The following is a 23,123-nucleotide window of genomic DNA, read 5'->3' on the forward strand; positions in this document are numbered from 1 at the left end:
CATAATCCCTAAACGCATAGGGAATAGAAGGTGTTTTAATTTTAATCTGGTTTACTGAAAAAGACATACAGTTACTCTGACACCGTGGACTCCAGCGCACAACGTCACCTATGCGCCAGTCAATAACCGGATTATGCTGGTGCAACCATGGCATGCCTAACACAACTGGATCTGATAAATTGTATATAACAAAAAATGACATTTGTTCGTTATATAATGTCCCCACTGACATAGAAATTTCGGCAGTAACGAATTCCACGCCTCCTTGGAATATACACTCACTGGCCACTTTATTAGGTACACCTGTCCAACTGTGTGTTGAGACTTAATTTCTAATCAGCCAATCACATGGCGGCAACTCAGTGCATTTAGGCATGTAGACATGGTCAAGACAATCTCCTGCAGTTCAAACCGAGCATCAGTATGGGGAAGAAAGGTGATTTGAGTGCCTTTGAACGTGGCATGATTGTTGGTGCCAGAAGGGCTGGTCTGAGTATTTCAGAAACTGCTGATCTACTGGGATTTTCACGCACAACCATCTCTAGGGTTTACAGAGAATGGTCCGAAAAAGAAAAAAAATCCAGTGAGCGGCAGTTCTGTGGCCGGAAATGCCTTGTTGATGCCAGAGGTCAGAGGAGAATGGGCAGACTGGTTCGAGCTGATAGAAAGGCAACAGTGACTCAAATTGCCACCAGTTACAACCAAGGTAGGCAGAAGAGCATCTCTGAACGCACAGTGCGTCGAACTTTGAGGCAGATGGGCTACAGCAGCAGAAGACCACACCGGGTACCACTCCTCTCAGCTAAGAACAGGAAACTGAGGCTACAATTTGCACAAGCTCATCGAAATTGGACAGTAGAAGATTGGAAAAACGTTGCCTGGTCTGATGAGTCTCGATTTCTGCTGCGACATTCGGATGGTAGGGTCAGAATTTGGCGTAAACAACATGAAAGCATGGATCCATCCTGCCTTGTATCAACGGTTCAGGCTGGTGGTGGTGGTGTCATGGTGTGGGGAATTTTTTCTTGGCACTCTTTGGGCCCCTTGGTACCAATTGAGCATCGTTGCAACGCCACAGCCTACCTGAGTATTGTTGCTGACCATGTCCATCCCTTTATGACCACAATGTACCCAACATCTGATGGCTACTTTCAGCAGGATAATGCGCCATGTCATAAAGCTCGAATCATCTCAGATTGGTTTCTTGAACATGACAATGAGTTCACTGTACTCAAATGGCCTCCTCAGTCACCAGATCTCAATCCAATAGAGCATCTTTGGGATGTGGTGGAACGGGAGATTCGCATCAGGGATGTGCAGCCGACAAATCTGCGCCAACTGTGTGATGCCATCATGTCAATATGGTCCAAAATCTCTGAGGAATGCTTCCAGCACCTTGTTGAATCTCTGCCACGAAGAATTGAGGCAGTTCTGAAGGCAAAAGGGGGTCCAACCCCTTACTAGCATGGTGTACCTAATAAAGTGGCCAGTGAGTGTAGATGTACCATTAATCGTAGTAGTCTGAATAGGCGCTTTAAGCCTTGACAGAGGTACACCAAGGCTCTTAGCAAATAAAAAATCCATAAAGTTGCCGGCAGCACCACAATCCACAAAAGCCTTCACACACAGACGTTTCTTAGCAAAAGAAAGGGAAACTGGTAACAATAGTTTGGCCGCATTTGCGGGCAATACCTGACCCCCAGAGCTGTCCAGGGGGTGATGATCCAGGAATGTGGATTTCCAACAGCCAGCATTTTCCTTGAAGCTTTCAGGCTGCAGCATGCTTGAGCCTGAGAGTGACCTTCCAGGCTGTGCAATGTAACAGGTGTTTGGGACCAGAATCAGCTCAGTCAGGAGGAAGGAAAAAAAAAGGTGAGGAAAACTGCTTTTATATGTGTTAAGTATAGACACAAAAAGCCGTTTTATTTTTTGGGCCGGATATAATGAGACGTCTGCCTGTGGTCTGGGCTGCAGCCAGACAACACCCCGAGAAACACTGATACCCTTTACCCCTATACAGGGATCTGGATTTATAGCAGAGTCCAGGAGGTGCTGTCTGAATAGGAGCAATGACCAGAGCAGGACAGTCGCCAGAAAGGTATTCCAACACAGGTCACAAAGGTAATGATATCCGAGACTAAACCAGTCAGGCAGAGATGGTCTAACAACAGTAGACAGCAGCAAAGACAGATACCAGGTCGAAGCCAGAGTCATAAACCAGGAGAGTCGCAGAGGTACCGAATCGTTAGACAGAAGCAGAGTCAGAATCCAGGCCGAAGTCAGTGTCATAAACCAGGAGAGACGCAGAGGTACCGAATCGTTAGATAGAAGCAGAGTCAGAATCCAGGCCGAAGTCAGTGTCATAAACCAGGAGAGTCGCAGAGGTACAGAATCGTTAGGCAGAGGAAGGGTCAGAAGTCCAGGCAAAAGTCAGAGTCAGTCAACAGTAATTCACACAGTAACACGCAGGGGAACCAAGAATATATCCGGCGGCCTGCAAGAGCAGTCCCAAGGTATTTGAGGCATCAGGTCATCCCTCACAGGCCCATGGGCTGATGATGTCATCCGGACCGCCACCAGGACCAGGCTGGATGGTAATGCACCAGCCCCTTCATGACTGACCGAGGAGCGAAGCCTGCGTCCAGCGGACGTCTGCGCAGGAGCCTCATGACTATTGCCGCCTTCACTCGGGGTTGAAGCACAACGCCTCCCAGAGACCAAGGCCGGGACTGCAGGCCACGGGTCAGACGGTGATAGGACAGTCCGGCGCCTCCTAGTGGTCGAGGCCGGGACAGCAGGCCCTGAGTCTGACGGTGATGTGATAGTCCGGCGCCTCCTACTGGCCGAGGCCGGGACAGCAGGCCCTGAGTCTGGCGGTGCCGTGACAAGTAGACTGTTAGCTGATCTTGTGGTGTCGCGCCAGGCGGTGACTCAGCCAATAGTTCAGGCAGCGGACGTGACACGACATGCACTGACACTGAGGTCTTGTTTACCCCAACTGCTGAACTGCTCATTGGCCATTGCTCATCGGTCAGTGGCCAGTGTCGAATCGTCAGTGCAGTCTGTGTCGCATATAGTAGTTGTAGTGCGTGTGTAGGTAGATAGTATTTAGTATTACCATATTTTCTGGCGTATAAGATGACTGGGTGTATAAGACGACCCCCAACTTTTCCAATTAAAATATAGAGTTTGGAATATACTCGCCGTATAAGACGACCCCTCTTCTACGGTATGATTCCCACCCATTGTGAACTCCACACAGCCCTTCATACAGTATAATTGCCTCTACATCTCTTCACACTGTATTATGGCCCCCACACAGCCTTAAACGGACACTGTCACCAGGATTTTGCCATCCCATCTGATAGCAGCATAATGTAGAGCTAGAGAAACAGATTCCAGCGATGTGTCACTTACTGAGATGCTTGCTGTAATTTTAATATAGTTACTCTTTCCCCTGCTTCATATTTAGCAGTAAATGAATGTGCTGGACTATTTGATTAGTCCTACAATGTTAATCTCAAACTGATTGAACAGTGATTTTATGAAAACTACACTGAGCAGCCCAATAAGTGACACTGGTGACAGTGTCCCTTTAAATCGCCCTCCATAAAGTATAAAGGCTTCCTCATAGTCCTTCAAGTATTATCATGCCCCCCACAGAGCCCTCCCAGTATTATAATGGCTTCCACATAGTATAATTGGCTCCGCATAGTATAGTGCATCGTCCATAGTCACCCATTATAATGCACCATCATAGTGCTCCATATAGTATACTGCACCCCCATAGTCCTCCATATACTATAAACATGGAGAGGGGTGATGTGCCAGCATCGTGTTGAGGGGGATGGAATATGGGGATTGGGATGTGCCAGCACTGTGAGGGAGTAGGTGATATGGAGAGGGGTTTGTGCCTGTGTCAAGATGGGGGGGGTTGGGGGAGTACAGGGGGCAAACTTTCCTGTCAGACAATGTCACCCGGAGGACAGGAGACTCTCATTTCAATAATTTCCAGGAGCTCTGCCAGCTGTCAATGAATGGAAACCTGCACTGGCCTGGAGAGTCACATAGCACAAAATTTGTAACAATATGTTAGTCTGGAGATCACAGAGATTTGGCAAGGCAGGCACAGTGCACACTGTAACAAACTCTCAGCATTGAGAGGAGACAGTCTCGGCAGACACAAATATCTCTATGACAAACTGTGAGAAGCCCTGCCCCTCTCCAGTCTGCAGGTCTATACTGCTGCGAGGGGAAGGGGAGGAGGTCAGGAGGAAGTCTCCATAATCACACATTCCTCAGGCCTCTGGGTCATGCAGTATCTATCTTCTCAGTGAGTCATCTGCCTCTTGTTTTCAATAATCAGAGCTATGTACAACCCGCACTCAGTCTCTCCTCACACCTGGGAGGGAGCAATAGTGACTGCTGTAAAGGTCTTGCGGAACGTGGTGAAGCCTGTGTGTTGTATACAACAATGCGTAGCAGTCTTCACCATGTTCCTCACAACCTCTAGTAATTGAAATATTGAGGGGCCCCACTATGAAGTTTTGCCCCGGGGCCCCGAAGTTTATAGTTACGGCATTGCTTTTGGCCAAAACATACAGCCAAGGCAACAAAGGAGTAGCTCAAAAAGAAGCACATTAAGGTCATGGAGTGGCCTAGCCAGTCTCCAGACCTTAATCCCATAGGAAACTTATGGAGAGAGATGAAGCTCTGAGTTGCCAAGTGACAGCCTCAAAATCTTAATGATTTAGAGAAGATCTGCAAAGAGGAGTGGACCAAAATTCCTCCTGACATGTGCGCAAACTTCATCATCAACTACAAAAAATGTCTGATTGCTGTGCTTGCCAACAAGGGTTTTGCCACCAAGTATTAAGTCTTGTTTGCCAGAGGGATCAAGTACTTATTTCTCACTGCAAAATGCAAATAAATTTATAGAATGTACAATGTGATTTTCTGGATTTTATGTTTGATATTCTATCTCTTAATGTTAAAATTAACCTACCCTTAAAATTATAGCCTGTTCATGTCTTTGTCAGTGGGCAAACTTACAAAATTAGCAAGGGATCGAATAATTATTTCCTTCACTGTAGGTCATCAAATTCTTATACCAAGATAACCCCTCTAACTTCACCTGTAAAATCCACAGGCAAAGCCATAAGTTGAAGCTCCTGAAGTCTCGCTTACCATTTCTAAGACTGGTGGAGAAGGCAGCATGTATCAAACATTGGCAGAATGATCTCAGCCATCTAGGTTTGACTCTGAAACGCTGCAGTATTTTGGAGAAAAACATTCGTTTAAAGCTGACTGGGTTAAAACCACAAAGGAGAATAGCCAGAACGGGCAGTACATATCAGCTGTCAGGTTCCCTTTCATAAAACTTTTGATTCCATAAAGCATTATTAATATGAATTGGATTATTTTGAAATATAAAAGACTAGAGTTCATGTTTAGTAGCACGTTTGCTTGCCACTGTATACCTAGTCACAAATAACTGGTCCTTTGTATAACGATCACTTTCAGTCCCCCAGCATGGATATAATTGAAGGACACAAATAAATGTTGACATGTAGCAGCATTTTGATTGAGTAAGAACAAATGAACCATATGCATTTAATTTTTTTTTGTTTTATTCAAAAATAGACTTCTCAATACGATACATTTTGTTACATTTGTTATTGCAAACTCACCAGGCACCATTCCTGTCAGCGTTGGAGCAGAGTAGCTGCCCTGTCCGGCAGGGGGGACATGCGGAGGGTACCCAGGGAGGGTTGTGCTTGCCAAATCACGACCTAGAGAATCAAGCACAGCAAATCACAATGTGAAATCTCACAAATGTCAGGCATGCGTTTAGATCTCCCTCAGAGCTGTGAGCCCTGCCAATGCATTTGTCATCAGAGCACAGTGTGAATATCAAGATCTCTTGATATTCTTTGTAGAAAAACACATTACTTTCTTTGCGTCTACAAATATTTGTACAACATAGTGTATTTCGAAAAAAGATAACTGGAAACATAGTATGCAACTTACTGACATAGAGCTTCCAATTTTTTTACAATACCATTGAAAATAGAAAATGGTGCAAATTTAAAAAAATATATATAACTAATCGGTTTATTATTTTCTACAAGGCCAAAGCTCAGCATACACATGAGACAAGCAAAGGAAAGATAGGCATAAGGTTTTCTTACTTATTACATGAAATAAGCCATTTCATTGAGTATGTCACTCCATTATGTTTCAAGAAAAATATCATTTGTGTTACACTTACTAGCTGTATTTTCATACAATTTGTACCTTTTATTTTAAGGAAGTGACTGTTTTCAAAAAATGTATTTTAAAAGACCTGTAAAATATGCAAAAGAAGCCAGCTCACCAGAAACTGAAAGCAGAATCTCGGTACTCTGTGTAGACCCACGTTAGAAATCAGAGGAAAGAAAGTTCAGCTCCAGCTGCTTGTAAAATCTTCTTTAATGGAAAACATTTAAAATAGGCAATTCGAGAAGCTCTCCATATAACCACACCACAGCAGAAGAAAACAGGCTACGCGACCGTCAGGTCGAAACGTGTAGCCTGTTTTCTTCTGCTGTGGTGCGGTTATATGGAGAGTTTCTCGAATTGCCTATTTTAAATGTTTTCCATTAAAGAAGATTTTACAAGCAGCTGGAGCTGAACTGTCTTTCCTCTGATTTAAAAGACCCTGTTAGAAAATTTTTATTTAATTGATAGGGAAGACTGATGCAAACAACAGACTATAATTGTCACATTGTAATGCTTCATTTCTCCTGTGGAGGTGCTGCAGATAAATTGAACACTTTCTGCTGCATTTCCCTACAGCTGGTTGCTGGGAATCCTAGCATTTAGAAATTCTGTGATCACTTTAGTATTGGTAGACCTTTCTAACAAAATGGGATAATGCAAAGTAGAAAAAATATGTTGGGCAAGACTTGGCAAAACAGTTTGGCTGGTTTTGTTTCATCAGAGCTGTTTAGGAAATGAAAGCCGAGTTGTAATTGGTTGTCGGGGACAAAAAATACAGTTTTTCTATTGATGTGAAGCCCATTATTTTATAGTTCAAATACTTTTGAATTAAAATATGAAAGAATATTTCAGGAAAGTAAAAATTCAGTTGACAGATTTACTTTGAGTATGTTTCACTTCAGAAACCGTAATAAGTGCTTTAAAATATTGTAATTTTTAAAGAAAATAATTGTAGAACATTGCAAATATTATGTTTCCAAAAATTGGCCAGATAATTGAAGATATTTTATCATTTTTATTTTTGTAAGCTCTCCGCTTTAGATCTAATGTTGGAGACTTTCTTCAAAAAACATGGCAAAAAATAGTCCTTTTCTATCCTAATAAGTTGGGTGATAGATATTTACCGTATGTTCTCTGAAGAAGTCCTACATTGCCAAAAATGATTTTTGTGTGCACTGACTATAATTACCGTGGTAGCGAATACCCATGAACAGTATTAAAAATGTTTCTTGGCAGCCTGGGATGTAAATACTGCTGGGTTTCCAGCTACACTCTGTAAATGTATGAGAAAGGAAATTAATACAGCTTATTCAGAGAGATCCTACTATTCTCCCAATTATTTTAATGCATGGCATAGATGGTACAAAGCCCATTTGTATCAATTTTTGTTATCTTAATTAGTCTCTACCACGTTAAATCGGAGGGCTATCATGCCCGTTCCATGAGCTAGGTAATGCCACAGGTGTGGGCATGAAATTAATAACGAGGCATGGCATTCACAGAGGGCATATGGGTCAGGCAGAACAGGCCTTAAATTAAACATTGATAAGCAGAACACAATTATCCATCACGTTTAAGTGACTGCATGAAATTAGCAGCCAGGAGAATGTGTCAACCGAAGGGAGAATTTGCAGTAAAAATTGTGAGACTCAGGATGTCCACTGTGACTCTTGCTTAAAAAGCCGCAAGTGCCTTAATCTGTTATACAAGCCATAAAATTTAGATTAGGAGAACCACAATAATATCGTCTCCCCGGGTGTTACTCTCCACTAAGGCAGATTTTTTTCCTCTGTTGCTTTGTTTTGTAAAAAACAAAAACAATTTACTAATCATGTATAGAGAAGTTGAAACACAATGGAAGGAGTTTTCATTTGCTTCGTTTCTTATTCCTGAACCTTTTTCTTTCCAATATGCAGTAAAATAAGCCAAGCAAGTCATATAAAATTGAAATGCCCATGTTTTTAGATTGCAATCAGCGAGTGTGCAGTGAATAACACCTGCAGGGTGCACAAGACGAGACAATAGCTACCTTTTCTTTTTATGACAATGAAACTGTAAGTAGATTTTAGTCTTCTGTTCCTTGTTAGAGACGATACCCTTTTCTTTAGAAAAACTCAAGAACTTTCTCAAACATTCAGAATGACGGATAATAAATAGCGTTACATTTAGACTGCTACGACTTTATACCAATGTATCATCACATCCGCTTCTATGCCAAATATGCACACGATCTCCATATAGCATATACTATATATTGCATACGTGTGATAGCTTCCAATATTTTGGAGTAATATGACTTATCTATTAATATTGTAACAACTGTTAGTCTATAAAAGCAGATTAGGGCAGGTTAACATCCTAAATGTTGGTACAAATTTATGAATTACATTTTTTTTAATCTAAAACAGAGATTAAACCAAGAAGAAGTTTCTGTACAAATGTCTTTTCCTTATACATTTCACTGCTTTAGATCTAGTATTATGACTTTAGTTGAGAATAAGAATAAAATTGCTCACCCAATTGTTTGTATGTCTAACCAGTACAATTCAGATTCTTTACATAGGCACAAGAGAATTCCTATTTATTACAGTCCTCTCATTGTAAGCTCTCCCTCTCTGCAATTTAAAGAGGCTTCGGCTCTTTGAACATCTGATCAGTAGCAGTTAATGAGAGTCAGACCCCACAAATTTAATACTGATGATCTATCCTAGATCCCCAAAAAAACTTTCTTTAACTACAGCATCCAGCACCACCATTACTACTTAGCAGCAGTAGTGCTGGATAGGGCAATTAAAGAGAGGATTTTGGGGGAGTCTTTATGATAGATTATCAATGGTGCGCATGTAGATAGTGCAACGTAAACAATGAAAAGGTTGCATAAAGGTAGGGTCACACTTAGCGATGCACCAGCGATCCAGACCAGCGATATGACGCCGTCAGGATCGCTGGTGCATCGCTAAGTGGTCGCTAGTGAGCTGCCACACGGGCAGATCTCACCAGCGACATAGCAGGGGTCGGGGATCGCTACTTACCTGTCAGACGAGGCGATCCTGATGTCCTCCCGCCAGCGTCCATGCGTCGCTCGTTGGCGCCACAGGAAGCCCAGCAGGAGCTGACGACGAGAAACGGCCCAGGACGTTCTCGCGCGATCAGCGATAATCAGCGGGGAAGCTGGTCGGAGGTAAGTATCACACATAGGGTATCGCTAGCAATATCGCTATAACGTCACAAAATCAGTGACGTTATAGCGATATTGCTAGCGATATCGCTTAGTGTGACAGGCCCTTAAGTGTCACAAGACATTGAAACAGCTGATTAGTAGGGGTGCCAAGAGTTGGGACCCCCACCAATGCAATACTCATGGCACCCACCAGTCTGATTAGAATGTTTGAGCACACAAATATGTATACTGTATATTATCAATGTTATTAAGTACACAATTCTTAATGTGCTGAGATAGAAACTTATTGCATTGTTATATTGTACGTCCTCTTATCCCAGCAACTTTGTGCTCTGTATTTTTGGACAGTTCACGCTCCACTTGATTGCATCATTGGTGGAGGGAACATGGCTGGTGCTATGCAATGATCTATCTCTTCCCTGCTTGTAGAGATAAAAAGCAGCAGGCAAAGTGGCATGTTCAGTTTCTCAGGCAAGCAGGAGAAGAACTCACCTTAGCCAGTAATGTTCAGCTTCTTGTTTAGAAGTGGTGTGGGCTGTCAAAACCTTTAGCACGAGCAAAGGACACAGGTCTCAATAGACATAAAAATGTCAAATACAAACAACACATGGGCAATGCACACAGCGAACAAGTCTGTAGGACAGTGCTCACACCACCAAAAGACTGAAACACAGAAAAACACAATAGTACTGAATTATAGGGATGCATTAGAAGAGGTCTGGGGACACGAGATGAAAACATAATTCTCCCTCTGTACAAATCACTCATCAGACCACACTTGTGTGCAATTTTGGACGCCGGTGCTCAAGAAAGACATTACTGAACTTGAAAGGGTTCAAAGGCGGGCTACTAAAATGATAAATGGAGTTGGTTCACTACAATACCCAGAAAGGTTATCAAAATTAGGTCTATTTACTCTAGAAAAGAGAAGACTTAGGGGAGACCTAATATATATGTACAAGTATATCAGAGGGCAATACAGAGATCTCTCCAATGAACCGTTTGTACCAAGGACTGTCACAAGAACAAGGGGGCATTCTCTTCGTTTGGAGGAAAGACAATATCTGCACCAGCATAGAAGAGGGTTCTTCACGGTAAGAGCAGTGAGGCTCTGGAATTCTCTTCCTGAGGAAGTGGTGATGGCCAGCTCACTGAATGAATTTAAGAAAGGAATGGATGCTTTTCTTGTGAGTAACAATATAGAAGGTTACGAATAACATAATATTATAGGTAGATGGTTGACCCAGCTTAGGGGAAGGAATTTTTTTCCCTATGGAGAAAATTGGCTTCTACTCTGTGGGTTTTTTGCCTTCCCCAGGATCAACAATGCAGTACAGCTGCACTAAAAATAGGCTGAACTAGATGGACATAAGGTCTTCCTTCAGCCTTCAAAACTAGGTTACTATGTTACTATGTTACGGCAGGTGCCAGACCCGGACCTGCAAAGACCATCAGATCGGACCGCATCGGACCGCCCCCCTGGGTGAGTATAATAAAACTTATTTTTCTTAGCTTTCAGGGTGGATCGGGGGAAGATATACAGAATTATAGAAAGCTGTAGATAAGCCCTGAAAGGTAGTGGCCGCATCTTATATCGGCCAAAAGAGGTGACAGGTTCCCTTTAAATCTGATATTCAAGATGGATGTGTGGGTGTAAATCAGTAATAGATTCATGGCACAACTCTTTAATAAATACAGAAGAATATACACAAGCGTTAAACAGAAAAATTATGTTTTATTAGATTTCACGCTAGATTGAATTATCTCCCATTATCTCCCATGGAATTTGGTCTTAAAGAAATTGTTTGATCAGTTCTTAAAATGACAGCATCCAGGGTAAAGTTCTGTGACAGGAGGAAGTTAAATTTAAACTTTGCAGGGCGGCTATTTCTTGATGGATAAAGCTTTGGAGATTTTAGGCTCCATTTACTTCTCAATCTAATTTTGTCCTTCGATGCACATTATGCCTGAAATGAGATCTCATGTGGCTTGATCAGTGCTCCAGCACAGACAGAGGCAAAGCACTCACCTCTACTGCTGTTGTCTTTCCAAAGGAAAGCAATACTTTTATAATAGAAACACAGCAGGACCTAGAATAAACGCCCTCCTGCAATTATCCAGATAGATGTTAGTTTTACAAGAACAGAAGTAAAACTGACTATATTTTATCTATGCATATCATTTATTGGGTTACCTTACCACCTCTATGACCTATACAGGAAAACGTTGTGACTTGTCACCTTCTTCTAGTGTACAAATTAGTTCCCCCTCATGGAGCATTGTCCATAAGACTCCATAGCTAACAGTTTTGTCAAGGAGAACCAATTCTTTGCCCGCAGACTTTCTAGTATGACACGGGGACCGATTCATTAAGTCTAATATTTCATAAGACATTCTTAATTATGGGTATGCAGGAGAAGGATGTGACTAATTCATTAAGAGGTGCACACTTCTTTATAAATTAAAAAAAGCACAAAAATTGAGCTTTGCTTGAGTTGGCACACATGCAGCATATAAATGCATGTTACAAATTAGGTGCATTTTATCACTAGTGTACACCTCGCCAGATATATTAGTACATTTCTGGAATAAGGCATGCCATAACTTTTGAACAATATGTCTGGCAGACTTTGCCATGCCTTGCCCACCCATGCTTACCAACTTTCATCCGGTAGGGGCTGGCGTGAAAATGTAAAAAGTCACTACATTTTTTCCCAACTGGGAGTTTTGAAAGTCTTTTACCCCAGAAATCTGATAAAAACACTTTGATGAATTGGGATTAAGGTTATTTATTGGTGCAATATCATTATCCCATCATCATGATTATCATTAGGAGTAAAAAATTAAAATATAACAACATAATTATTTCAGTGGTCCAGCAAAAGCAAAGGCAAATTTGCCCCCTTCTTTTCATTTACCAAGATCTCTATACTTTATGTTGCAGTTCTCTTTGGTCCACAGTTCCACCAAGTCATTGAGTTTTACAAGTCCAATAGATAATTCCATGGTGACTTTGGACTACAAGGAACTAAAATTAATAAAAAGAAAAATCTTCAGTAAATTCCATACATATTCAAAGGAAAGTTATCCTAGCTAAGTTTCTTGAGATTCTCTTTATAGGGGTTTATCTAGTTACTTAAAAAGTCACTTAACCCCTTAGTGACAGAGCCAGTTTGCAGCTTAATGACCAGGCCAATTTTTACAATTCTGACCACTGTCACTTTATGAGGTTATAACTCTGGAACGCTTTAATGGATCCCGCTGATTCTGAGATTGTTTTTCCGTGACATATTGTACTTCATGTTAGTGGTAACATTTCTTGGATATGTCTTGTGTTTATTTATGAAAAAAATGGAAATATGGCGAAAATTTTGAAAATTTTGCAATTTTAAAACTTTAAAATTTAATTTAAATCAGAGAGATGTGTCACAGAAATTTCTTAATAAATAACATTTCCCACATGTCTACTTTACATCAGCACAATTTTGGAAGCAAAATTTTTTTTGTTAGGAAGTTATAAGGGTTAAATGTTGACCAGCGATTTCTCATTTTTACAACAAAATTTACAAAACCATTTTTTTAGGGACCACATCATATTTAAAGTCATTTTGAGGGGTGTACATGACAGAAAATACCCAAAAGAGACACTGTTCTAAAAACTAGACCCCTCAAGGTGCTCAGAACCACATTCAAGAAGTTTATTAACCCTTTACGTGCTTCACAGGAACTAAAGCAATGTGGAAGGAAAAAATTAACATTTAACTTTTTTTGCAAAAAATTTATTTCACAACCAATTTTTTATTTTCACAAGTGTTAAAAGAGAAATTGAACCACAAAATTTGTTCTGCAATTTCTCCTGAATACGCCGATACCCCATATGTGAGGGTAAACCACTTTTTCAGCGCACGGCAGAGCTCGCAAGGGAAGGAGCACCGTTTGACTTTTTCAATGCAGAATTGGCTGGAATTGAGATCGGATATGTGGTGAGCACTTTGAACCCCCAAGTGCTTCACAGAAGTTTATAAACGCAGAGCCGTGAAAATAAAAAATCATTTTTTTCTTCAAAAATGATTTTTTTAGCCCGCTATTTTTTATTTTACTAAGGGTAACAGGAGAAATTGGACCACACTAGTTGTTGTGCAATTTGTCCTGAGTACGCTGATACCCCATATGTGGGGGGGGGACCACTATTTGGGCGCAAGGGAGAGCTTGGAAGGGAAGACTTGATGACTTTGATGGAATGGTCTGCGGGCATCATGTTGCATTTGCAGAGCCCCTGATGTACCTAAACAGTGGAAACCCCCACAAGTGACCCCATTTTGGAAACTAGACCACCCAAAGAGTGTGGTGAGCACTTTGAACCCCCAACTGCTTCACAGAAGTTTGTAACGCAGAGCCGTGAAAATAACGTCTTTTTTATTTACACAAAAGTGATTTTTTTTTTTAGCGCCTAATTTTTAGACCCCCAAATTGGTAAATAGTGGAAACCCCTCAATTTTGCTCCAACCCTAACCCCAACACACCCCTAACCCTAATCCCAACCCTAACCCTAATCCCAACCCTAAACCCTAATCCTAATTCACCCTAACCCTAATTCTAACCCTAGCCCTAACCCTAGCCCTAGCCCTAACCCTAGCCCTAACCCTAACCATAGCCCTAACCCTAACCCTAGCCCTAACCCTAGCCCTAACCCTAGCCCTAACCCTAACCCTAGCCCTAATCCTAACCCTAATGGAAAAATGATTTCATTATGTTTGCCTAACTAAGGGGATGATAAACAGGGGGGTTATTTACTATTTTTTTTATTTTGATCACTATGATAGTTTATCATAGTGATCAAAATGAATGAAGGGAACCTGCCAGCCGGAGCCTGCAGATTCCCGGCGGGCGCACTGCGCATGCGCCCGCCATTTTCTCTGGATCCAAGATGTCGGAGACCATCGGAGGACGCCAGCGGGATGCAGGACCACCGGGAGAGGTACCGGGGGGATCGGGGACCCTCTTTTTTTCTCCTCTGATGTGCGATCACATCAGAGGAAAGAGAAATTAAATGCAAAATCGCTGCTTTTTTTGTGGTCGCCGTTATAGGGTTAATAACGGTGATCGCAAAAGCGGGGTCGGCAAAAACCGACCCAATTCATGTTCTCTGGGATCACAGTTACCCCCTGCAGCCGAGACACCAGAGAAAATCCGACACTGGGGGGGCGCTATTTAATTACTCCACAGCGCCGTGAATTCACGGCGCTGTGGTTTAAGTACCCTTAATTACCGCCGTTAAAAGGTGTATCGGTGATCGTTAAGGGGTTAAAAAAGTTCCAATGATAAAAATATTTTAGGATGACCAACAGCTTAGAACCACAGTAATCTGCTAAAATCTGTGGAATATATATATATATATATATATATATACACTCACTGGCCACTTTATTAGGTACACCATGCTAGTAACGGGTTGGACCCCCTTTTGCCTTCAGAACTGCCTCAATTCTTCGTGGCAGAGATTCAACAAGGTGCTGGAAGCATTCCTCAGAGATTTTGGACCATATTGACATGATGGCATCACACAGTTGGCGCAGATTTGTCGGCTGCACATCCCTGATGCGAATCTCCCGTTCCACCACATCCCAAAGATGCTCTATTGGATTGAGATCTGGTGACTGAGGAGGCCATTTGAGTACAGTGAACTCATTGTCATGTTCAAGAAACCAATCTGAGATGATTCGAGCTTTATGACATGGCGCATTATCCTGCTGAAAGTAGCCATCAGATGTTGGGTACATTGTGGTCATAAAGGGATGGACATGGTCAGCAACAATACTCAGGTAGGCTGTGGCGTTGCAACGATGCTCAATTGGTACCAAGGGGCCCAAAGAGTGCCAAGAAAAAAATTCCCCACACCATGACACCACCACCACCAGCCTGAACCGTTGATACAAGGCAGGATGGATCCATGCTTTCATGTTGTTTACGCCAAATTCTGACCCTACCATCCGAATGTCGCAGCAGAAATCGAGACTCATCAGACCAGGCAACGTTTTTCCAATCTTCTACTGTCCAATTTCGATGAGCTTGTGCAAATTGTAGCCTCAGTTTCCTGTTCTTAGCTGAGAGGAGTGGTACCCAGTGTGGTCTTCTGCTGCTGTAGCCCATCTGCCTCAAAGTTCGACGCACTGTGCGTTCAGAGATGCTCTTCTGCCTACCTTGGTTGTAACGGGTGGCAATTTGAGTCACTGTTGCCTTTCTATCAGCTCGAACCAGTCTGCCCATTCTCCTCTGACCTCTGGCATCAACATGGCATTTCCGGCCACAGAACTGCCGCTCACTGGATTTTTTTTCTTTTTCGGACCATTCTCTGTAAACCCTAGAGATGGTTGTGCGTGAAAAGCCCAGTAGATCAGCAGTTTCTGAAATTCTCAGACCAGCCCTTCTGGCACCAACAATCATGCCACGTTCAAAGGCACTCAAATCACCTTTCTTCCCCATACTGATGCTCGGTTTGAACTGCAGGAGATTGTCTTGACCATGTCTACATGCCTAAATGCACTGAGTTGCCGCCATGTGATTGGCTGATTAGAAATTAAGTCTTAACACACAGTTGGACAGGTGTACCTAATAAAGTGGCCAGTGAGTGTATATATATATACAGTGAAGGAAAAAATTATTTGATCCCTTGCTGTTGACATGAACAGTCTATAATTTTAAGGGTAGGTTAATTTTAACACTGAGAGATAGAATATCAAAAATAAATTCCAGAAAATCACATTGTATAAATTCTATAACTTTATTTGCATTTTGCAGTGAGAAATAAGTACTTGATCCCTCTGGCAAACAAGACTTAATACTTGGTGGCAAAACCCTTGTTGGCAAGCACAGCAGTCAGACGTTTTTTGTAGTTGATGAGGTTTGCGCACATGTCAGGAGGAAGTTTGATCCACTGCTCCTTGCAGATCATCTCTAAATCATTAAGATTTTGAGGCTGTCGCTTGGCAACTCGGAGCTTCAGCTCCCTCCATAAGTTTTCTATGGGATTAAGATCTGGAGACTGGCTAGGCTACTCTAAGACCTTAATGTGCTTCTTTTTGAGCAACTCTTTTGTTGCCTTGGGTGTACGTTTTGGGACATTGTCTTGCTTGAAGACCCAGCCACGACCCTTTTTTTATGTCCTGGCAGAAGGAAGGAGGTTGTCACTCAGGATTTTACGGTACATGACTCCATCAGTTCTCCCATTGATGAAGTAGTCCTGTGCCTTTAGCAGAGAAACACCCCCAAAACATAATGTTTCCACCTCCATGCTTGACAGTGGTGATGGTGTTCTTTGGGACATAGGCAGCATTTCTCTTCCTCCAAACACGGCGAGTTGAGTTAATGCCAAAGAGCTCAATTTTTGTCTCATCTGACCACAGCACCTTCACCCAATCACTCACAGAATCACCCAGGTGTTCATTTGCAAACTTCAGATGAGCCTGCACATGTGCCTTCTTGAGCAGGGGGACCTTGCGGGCACTGCAGGATTTTAAACCTTTACGGTGTAATGTGTTGCCAATGGTTTTCTTGGTGATTGTGGTCCCAGCTGCCTTGAAATCATTAACAAGTTCCCCCATGTAGTTTTAGGGTATGTGCACACATTGTGAATCCCATTGTAGATTTTTCCACCCAGATTCTGCAGAATCCGCAGGTAAAATGACCTGCGTTTTACATGCGGATTCCCTGTGGGATTTCTGCGGATTTTATGTGGATTTCTCCTGCCTTTTTACACCTACAGATTCCTATAATGGAATAGATGTAAAAACACTGTGGATTCCACACAAAGAATGGACATGCTGTGGAAAATAAACCTCTGCGTTTCTGCGCAGAATTTTCCGCAGCATGTGCACAGCGGTTTTTGTTTTCCATAGGTTTACATGGTACTGTACAACGCAAGGAAAACTGCTGCGGATACGCAGGGCCAAATCAGCTGCAGATCCGCAGACGAATCTGCAACGTGTGCACATACCCTTAGGCTGATCTCTCACCTTCCTCATGATCAAGGATTCCCCATGAGGTGAGATTTTGCATGGTGCACCAGATCGATGTCGATTGCCAGTCATTTTGTATTTCTTCCATTTTCTTACTATTGGACCAACAGTTGTCTCCTTCTCACTCAGCATCTTACTTATGGTTTTGTAGCCCATTCCAGCTTTGTGCAGGTTTATGATCTTGTCCCTGACATCCTGATAAAGTTCTTTGGTCTTGCCCATGTTGTAGAGGTTAGAGTCTGACTAATTGAGTCTGTGGACCAGAGTCTTTTATAAAGGTAACCATGTAAGACAGCTGTCTTTATCTCAGGTAACAAGTTGATGAGGAGCGTCTAACTGGTCTGTAGGAGCCAGAACTCTTAATGGTTGGTAGGGGATCAAATACTTATTTCTCACTGCAAAATGAAAATAAATTTATCTAATTTATACAATGTGATTTTCTGGATTTTATTTTTGATATTCTATCTCTCAATGTTAAAATTAACCTACTAATGTCTTTATCAGTGGGTAAACTTAAAAAATCAGCAAGGGATCAAATAATTATTTCCTTTGCTGTATATATTGATTTATACTTTTTGCTTTACATCTACGTATGTACATCACTGAATAGATTATCAACTTACAAACTACAATGTACTTGCAGAGTACAGAGTCAGAGGCAGAGACTTAGCACTGGACTAGGTAAAACACAGTTTGTTTAGCTTTTTAAAACAAACTGTTGCCGGGTAGAGGATTTTTCTCAAACTGAAAAACTTCTTTAAAAGAAACGGTACTTAAAAAAACATAATTGTGATGACAAACAATCATAACAACTGTTTTTCATGGTATTTTTTTACTTTGAGGTGGTAGAATAAATTACCCAAGTCCATGATATAGCAGAATCTATGGACTCTTAATTTGAGCTTTTGGAGTCACAGTTGGATAGCAATAGTTCTTTAAGTCTAAACTATTTCCAGATCCTATCCCAATATGTAGTAGGTGTAATAATAATAATAACAGCAAATAGTTCCAATTAGAAATGTAGTATAGTTCTTCTGATTCTCTATGTCTCTTTCCTCATGTTCAGGCAGTAGCTTAGGTATCCATGGTTATAACCGCTAGCAACTAGATAATTAAGTGTCACTATATGAGTGGTTGTAACTAGAGTTGAGCCCTGTTTGTCGGGCTCTCCATGCATGTGCTGTGACTGTGACCCAGCAATGACACATACAGCTGCGCGCCGATCAGCTGATCAGCCGGCACTATCCAGGACGCCGGGTTCCCTCTGCAGCTTATTTAGTAAGCTCTATAGCTTTCCAAATAAGAGGGAACTCAAACAAATTCGTTCAACTCTAGTTGTAACCATGGACACCTAAGCTACTGCCATGCCTGAGGAAAGAGACAGAGCAAATCAGAAGAACTATGCTCTATTTCTAATTGGAGGTATTTGCTAATATTATTATTAGTATTATTACTATTACACATACTACATATTGGGATAGGATCTTGGAGATAGGAATAATTGTATAAGAGAAAAGAACCAGTTTATGTTGCTTAACTTATTTTTCTGCATTGACTTCAGGATAATCTTTTCACTGCTGAATTAAATTAACAAAAATACAGCAGTTAGATAATATTCATTATAACCTCCACTGGCTTGATTGCAGACATTGAATTACGCTGCTGTAAAATCCATGCCTTCATACTTTTTACATAAAAATAAAATATTTTAGTGAAAGTGCTACATTATCTAGGGCCATTTAAATTCAAAGCCTAGATCGATTGCAGCTAGAATTTATTTCCTAATCCAGGAGGCATTAATGTGCAAATGATACGTTCTTTAAAAAAATATCTTGGCCTGAAAGCTAATAATGAATAAGAATTGCCTTCTTGCAAAAAATCTATAGAGCATACAAAGTTGGTGGGGCAAAACTGAAGGAAAAAATTCACTTTGTTCCTTTTTTCTGAACTAATCTAGCATATAATGGAATTACACAGGGGTTTATTGGTCCATTTTCTGTAAGTGCTGACAAGTCTTGTTGAAATCTGCAACTAAAACTTGTGCAGGTGACATAATAGAATTGCAATGAACACATTCGATGTCTGCTTGTTTCACATGTTGAACATTTGTAAACCATTCATCCAGAAATTTTAATCTAAAAAGGGGAAAAACATTCCAAAATCTACTAAATGCATTTGATTGTATAGTCATGGAAAACTAAAAAGTGTGTTTTATTGGAAATAGCTACAAGACTAAAGCAAATTCAAGTTAGGCCTCTTTCACACTTCAGTTTTTTGCATCAGTCAAAATCCGCCAAAAGGACGGACGGATGGCGGATCCGTTTTAGTACTGATGACAACGGATGCCACCCATCTGTTTTTTTGACAGATCCGACAAATGAAGAATTTTAAAGTAATCGCAGCCTGGAAAAGGAGAGAGAGAGAGAGAGAGAGAGAGAGAGAATTTTTTTTTGTCCGGCACCCAGAAAGAATTTCGGGTTAAATCGGTGTCTGGAGGATCCGCCAGAGAAAAAAACGTTGCAAGCTCCATTTTCAAATCTTTGAGGATGGTGACGGACAGCAACTTTTGGCGGATCCGCAAAAAAAACGGATGCAACGGACGGCAATCCGTCACAATCCGCCAATAATGGAAGTCAATGGGGAAAAAAACAGATCCTCAAAAGAAAATTGCGGATCCGTTTTTTTCAAAACCTGGCGGATTGTGACTGATTGTAAAAAACTGAAGTGTGAAAGAGGCCTTAGTGACTTGAATTTCCATTATAAGCTTTTTATTTTATTAAACTTTAGAGAATGCACTGAACCAATAGGTCATGAACCAATTGTGGAACTGATGCCATTTGCATTTGGTCTTGTTCCTGGTAGTAGCTCTAAATACCATTTTTTCTAAGTGGCACTGTCAATATCACAACTTTACTAGCGTATATTAGTAGTGTCAAAGCCAAATTCACTGTCAGTTTACAGAGTGAAAGTCATAATGCTCAACCACAGATGTCAGACTGGGGTAACAAGGGCCCACTAGTAACATTGACTCTGTATGCCCACTGTTCAGCTACTTGTCAATATTCCATAACCCTTTTTCACAAATTTGCCTACGCTTCTGTACAATAATAAGCTACGTAGTTTGTCCAATGAATGAATGATGAGATGCTGCTTGTCACGACACAGCTGTTGTGTGACCTGGGACCAGAGGGTCATTCCTGTCCCTAACACTAGGGGGCACCCTGTTCCCCGGGATACTTCAGATGGTGAAGATGTTGGGGACTCCGCCCTTGCCTTATATCTCCTAAGTTAGCCCTCCATCTGTCCTCCTCCCCCACCCAGGGAAGAGCAGGCACTCCTGTGCGCTGTAGTACACCAACTCAACAAACAAGGCAACACAAACAAGGGTTAACAGAAAACTCCAGGTATACAAAACATTCACTCACATGTAACTGAGGAATGCATCAGGGTGTGAAGGTAGAGGAGAAACAAAAACAGAGAAGGATAAGGAATCACCACTGTTGCAAACCAAGCAACAGTCACTAATAACTCCTTCAACTCTTCTCCTCATATGTACTCCTCTCCCACCAATAGCCATGCAGCAAAAGCTAGCTATGGTGAGGATTAGTAACAGAGCCCAGGTTATAAAGGGAAAGGGAGTGGCTAACCGAGCACAACTGAGCACAGGGATTTCCAACATGGCTGATTAACCCCTGTTCTGCCAGAAGAAATAAACCCGTTTAAAATGAAAGAGAAGTGCTTCTCAGCGCGGAAGCAGGAACAATCAGACGCTGCAGTCTTCTGGCTCCACACTGTCGCGGTAACCCCGTGACACTGCTTCTCTCAGTACACAATGAATTAAATGTATTGAGCCAACTACTGCTCATGTTGGAGTGTATAAGTGGCTTATTCCTGCATAGGGGCACACCGGGGAATTCACCTGTTCCCCAGTGGACCAGTTCAAGCCTGTGCAAACATACCTAAAAAGATTGAGGACTTTTGATTTTGAGAATATAGTACACATTAGTTTGCCTGTTTGTCGTGTCCTTTGTCCCATACCAGAATGTTCTTTCTAACAGTTTAGTCAGGCAAACTAAAAAATAAAAATCATACACAATTTAATGATGAACACTATTTGTAGATGATTTTATTTGATAAATTCCATATATACTTTTAGTTTAAGCTGAGACGCGATTACGGATAGAAGCAAGGTCATGAAAGATGACGAATAACATTGAGTAAATTATCAAAATATTAAAGAATATATTCTACAGTATATGAAATAGACAGGATTAACTAATGCCCATTATTCTTACTTATCTAGTTATTTCTATACTATACTATAAGTCAAAGCGATGTGCTTATTAAATTATAATATATCTTTTTAGGGTCAGTGCTCCTGTTTTGTACAGAGGTCCAAATTTTGCCTTTTACTCATTTATTGCACTTTTTAATGAAATTCTGCCTGACTGCTTCACTAAACAACATTCACTGTACTTACTAGTAGTTATGGGCGAACCCCTGGATGTTCGGGTCCAGAGGGTTTGGCCGAACATTTAAAAAAATGTTTGGTTTTGGGTACCAGAACATAGTAGTAGTAGTAGTATCGTCATCCGATGCCTGTGACCAGCGATAACCTTTTTACCGCTGGTCACAGCTGCTGACTCACATGCTGTCATCTGACAGGGTGGGAACTGAAGTGCTATGACTAGCAGTAATGAACTTACCACCAATCAGAGCCACTAGTGTTTCTAGCACTGTCACACAGATGACAGCGTGGGAAACACCCAATGTTTGGGCTGCCAAGCCCAAACAGTAACAAGGACTTCCTGGAGAAGTCTGTGTTCAGGATTCATGCATGGACACTAGGTGTTCGGTGTGGACCCCGAACTTTACTGCTAGGGTTCACCAATCACTACTTACTAGTACTAATTCAATGTGTCATGTAAAAGTTCATGTCCAGTGAGCTCCCTCTAGTGGCTGAAGGTAGCCAGAATTTTATCATTAATACTGTATTTATGGTTGTGAAGCAAAACATGATTTGGAGATTTGTAAATGAAGATACTGTATACTGTAAAATAAGATGAGCACAGATTTGGGAGCCTAAATTAAAATGATGCTCAAAGTTCCAATTTCAGGAAGTTGCACAATTTTAGAGTGATAAGCAGGATCTGTCACTTGCTCCAAAAAATTGAGTTAAATACTGTGAAAAAAATCCCTAAGGTTCTCTAATTCTGCCACTTTTTCCTTTTTTCACTGAGCTACTCCATTGCAGAAATATTCATATTTGTTGCTTTTGGAGCACAGTATGTGAAATCTCTGCTTTTTGTGCAACAAGACATTTCTTCACTCTGTCTTCTTCTTCTCCGGAGTAATGCATTTTTACCCCTCCATTCCAAATGGTGCCAATCACAGCTTGGCAGCTATTTAGGAATCTCAATGTTCTCTGGGAGCTTATGCTTTCACCTCTCCCTCCTAGATGATTTAGTAGTCTAGCAGTATTAGACTAAGTCTCTTAGATCTTCTGCTGCACTGTGATTGGCAGCAATTGGGATGGAGGGGTAAAAGTGCATGCCCTCAGAGGAAAACCAAAATTTGAAGAAATGCCCAGTTGAACTATAACCTAAGACTTCATATATTGTGCTTCAAAAGAAACAAATGTGAATATATCTGCAAAATGGAAACAA

The 23,123-nt window shown here is 41.4% G+C and overlaps 1 protein-coding gene across 1 annotated transcript in view; it reads right to left on the minus strand.

Annotated features, from left to right (window-relative positions):
- PAX5 (paired box 5) overlaps positions 1-23,123 on the minus strand; it is a 402,829-nt gene that overhangs the window by 92,087 nt on the left and 287,619 nt on the right. The window contains exon 9 of the mRNA XM_073549659.1: positions 5,691-5,792. Within this exon, the coding sequence (XP_073405760.1) occupies positions 5,691-5,792 (102 nt within the window). The remainder of the gene's footprint in view (positions 1-5,690; positions 5,793-23,123) is intronic.

The sequence above is a fragment of the Dendrobates tinctorius genome, unplaced genomic scaffold (genome assembly GCF_039654945.1).
Source record: "Dendrobates tinctorius isolate UK_male_01 unplaced genomic scaffold, ASM3965494v1 ptg000160l, whole genome shotgun sequence".
NCBI lineage: Eukaryota > Metazoa > Chordata > Amphibia > Anura > Dendrobatidae > Dendrobates > Dendrobates tinctorius.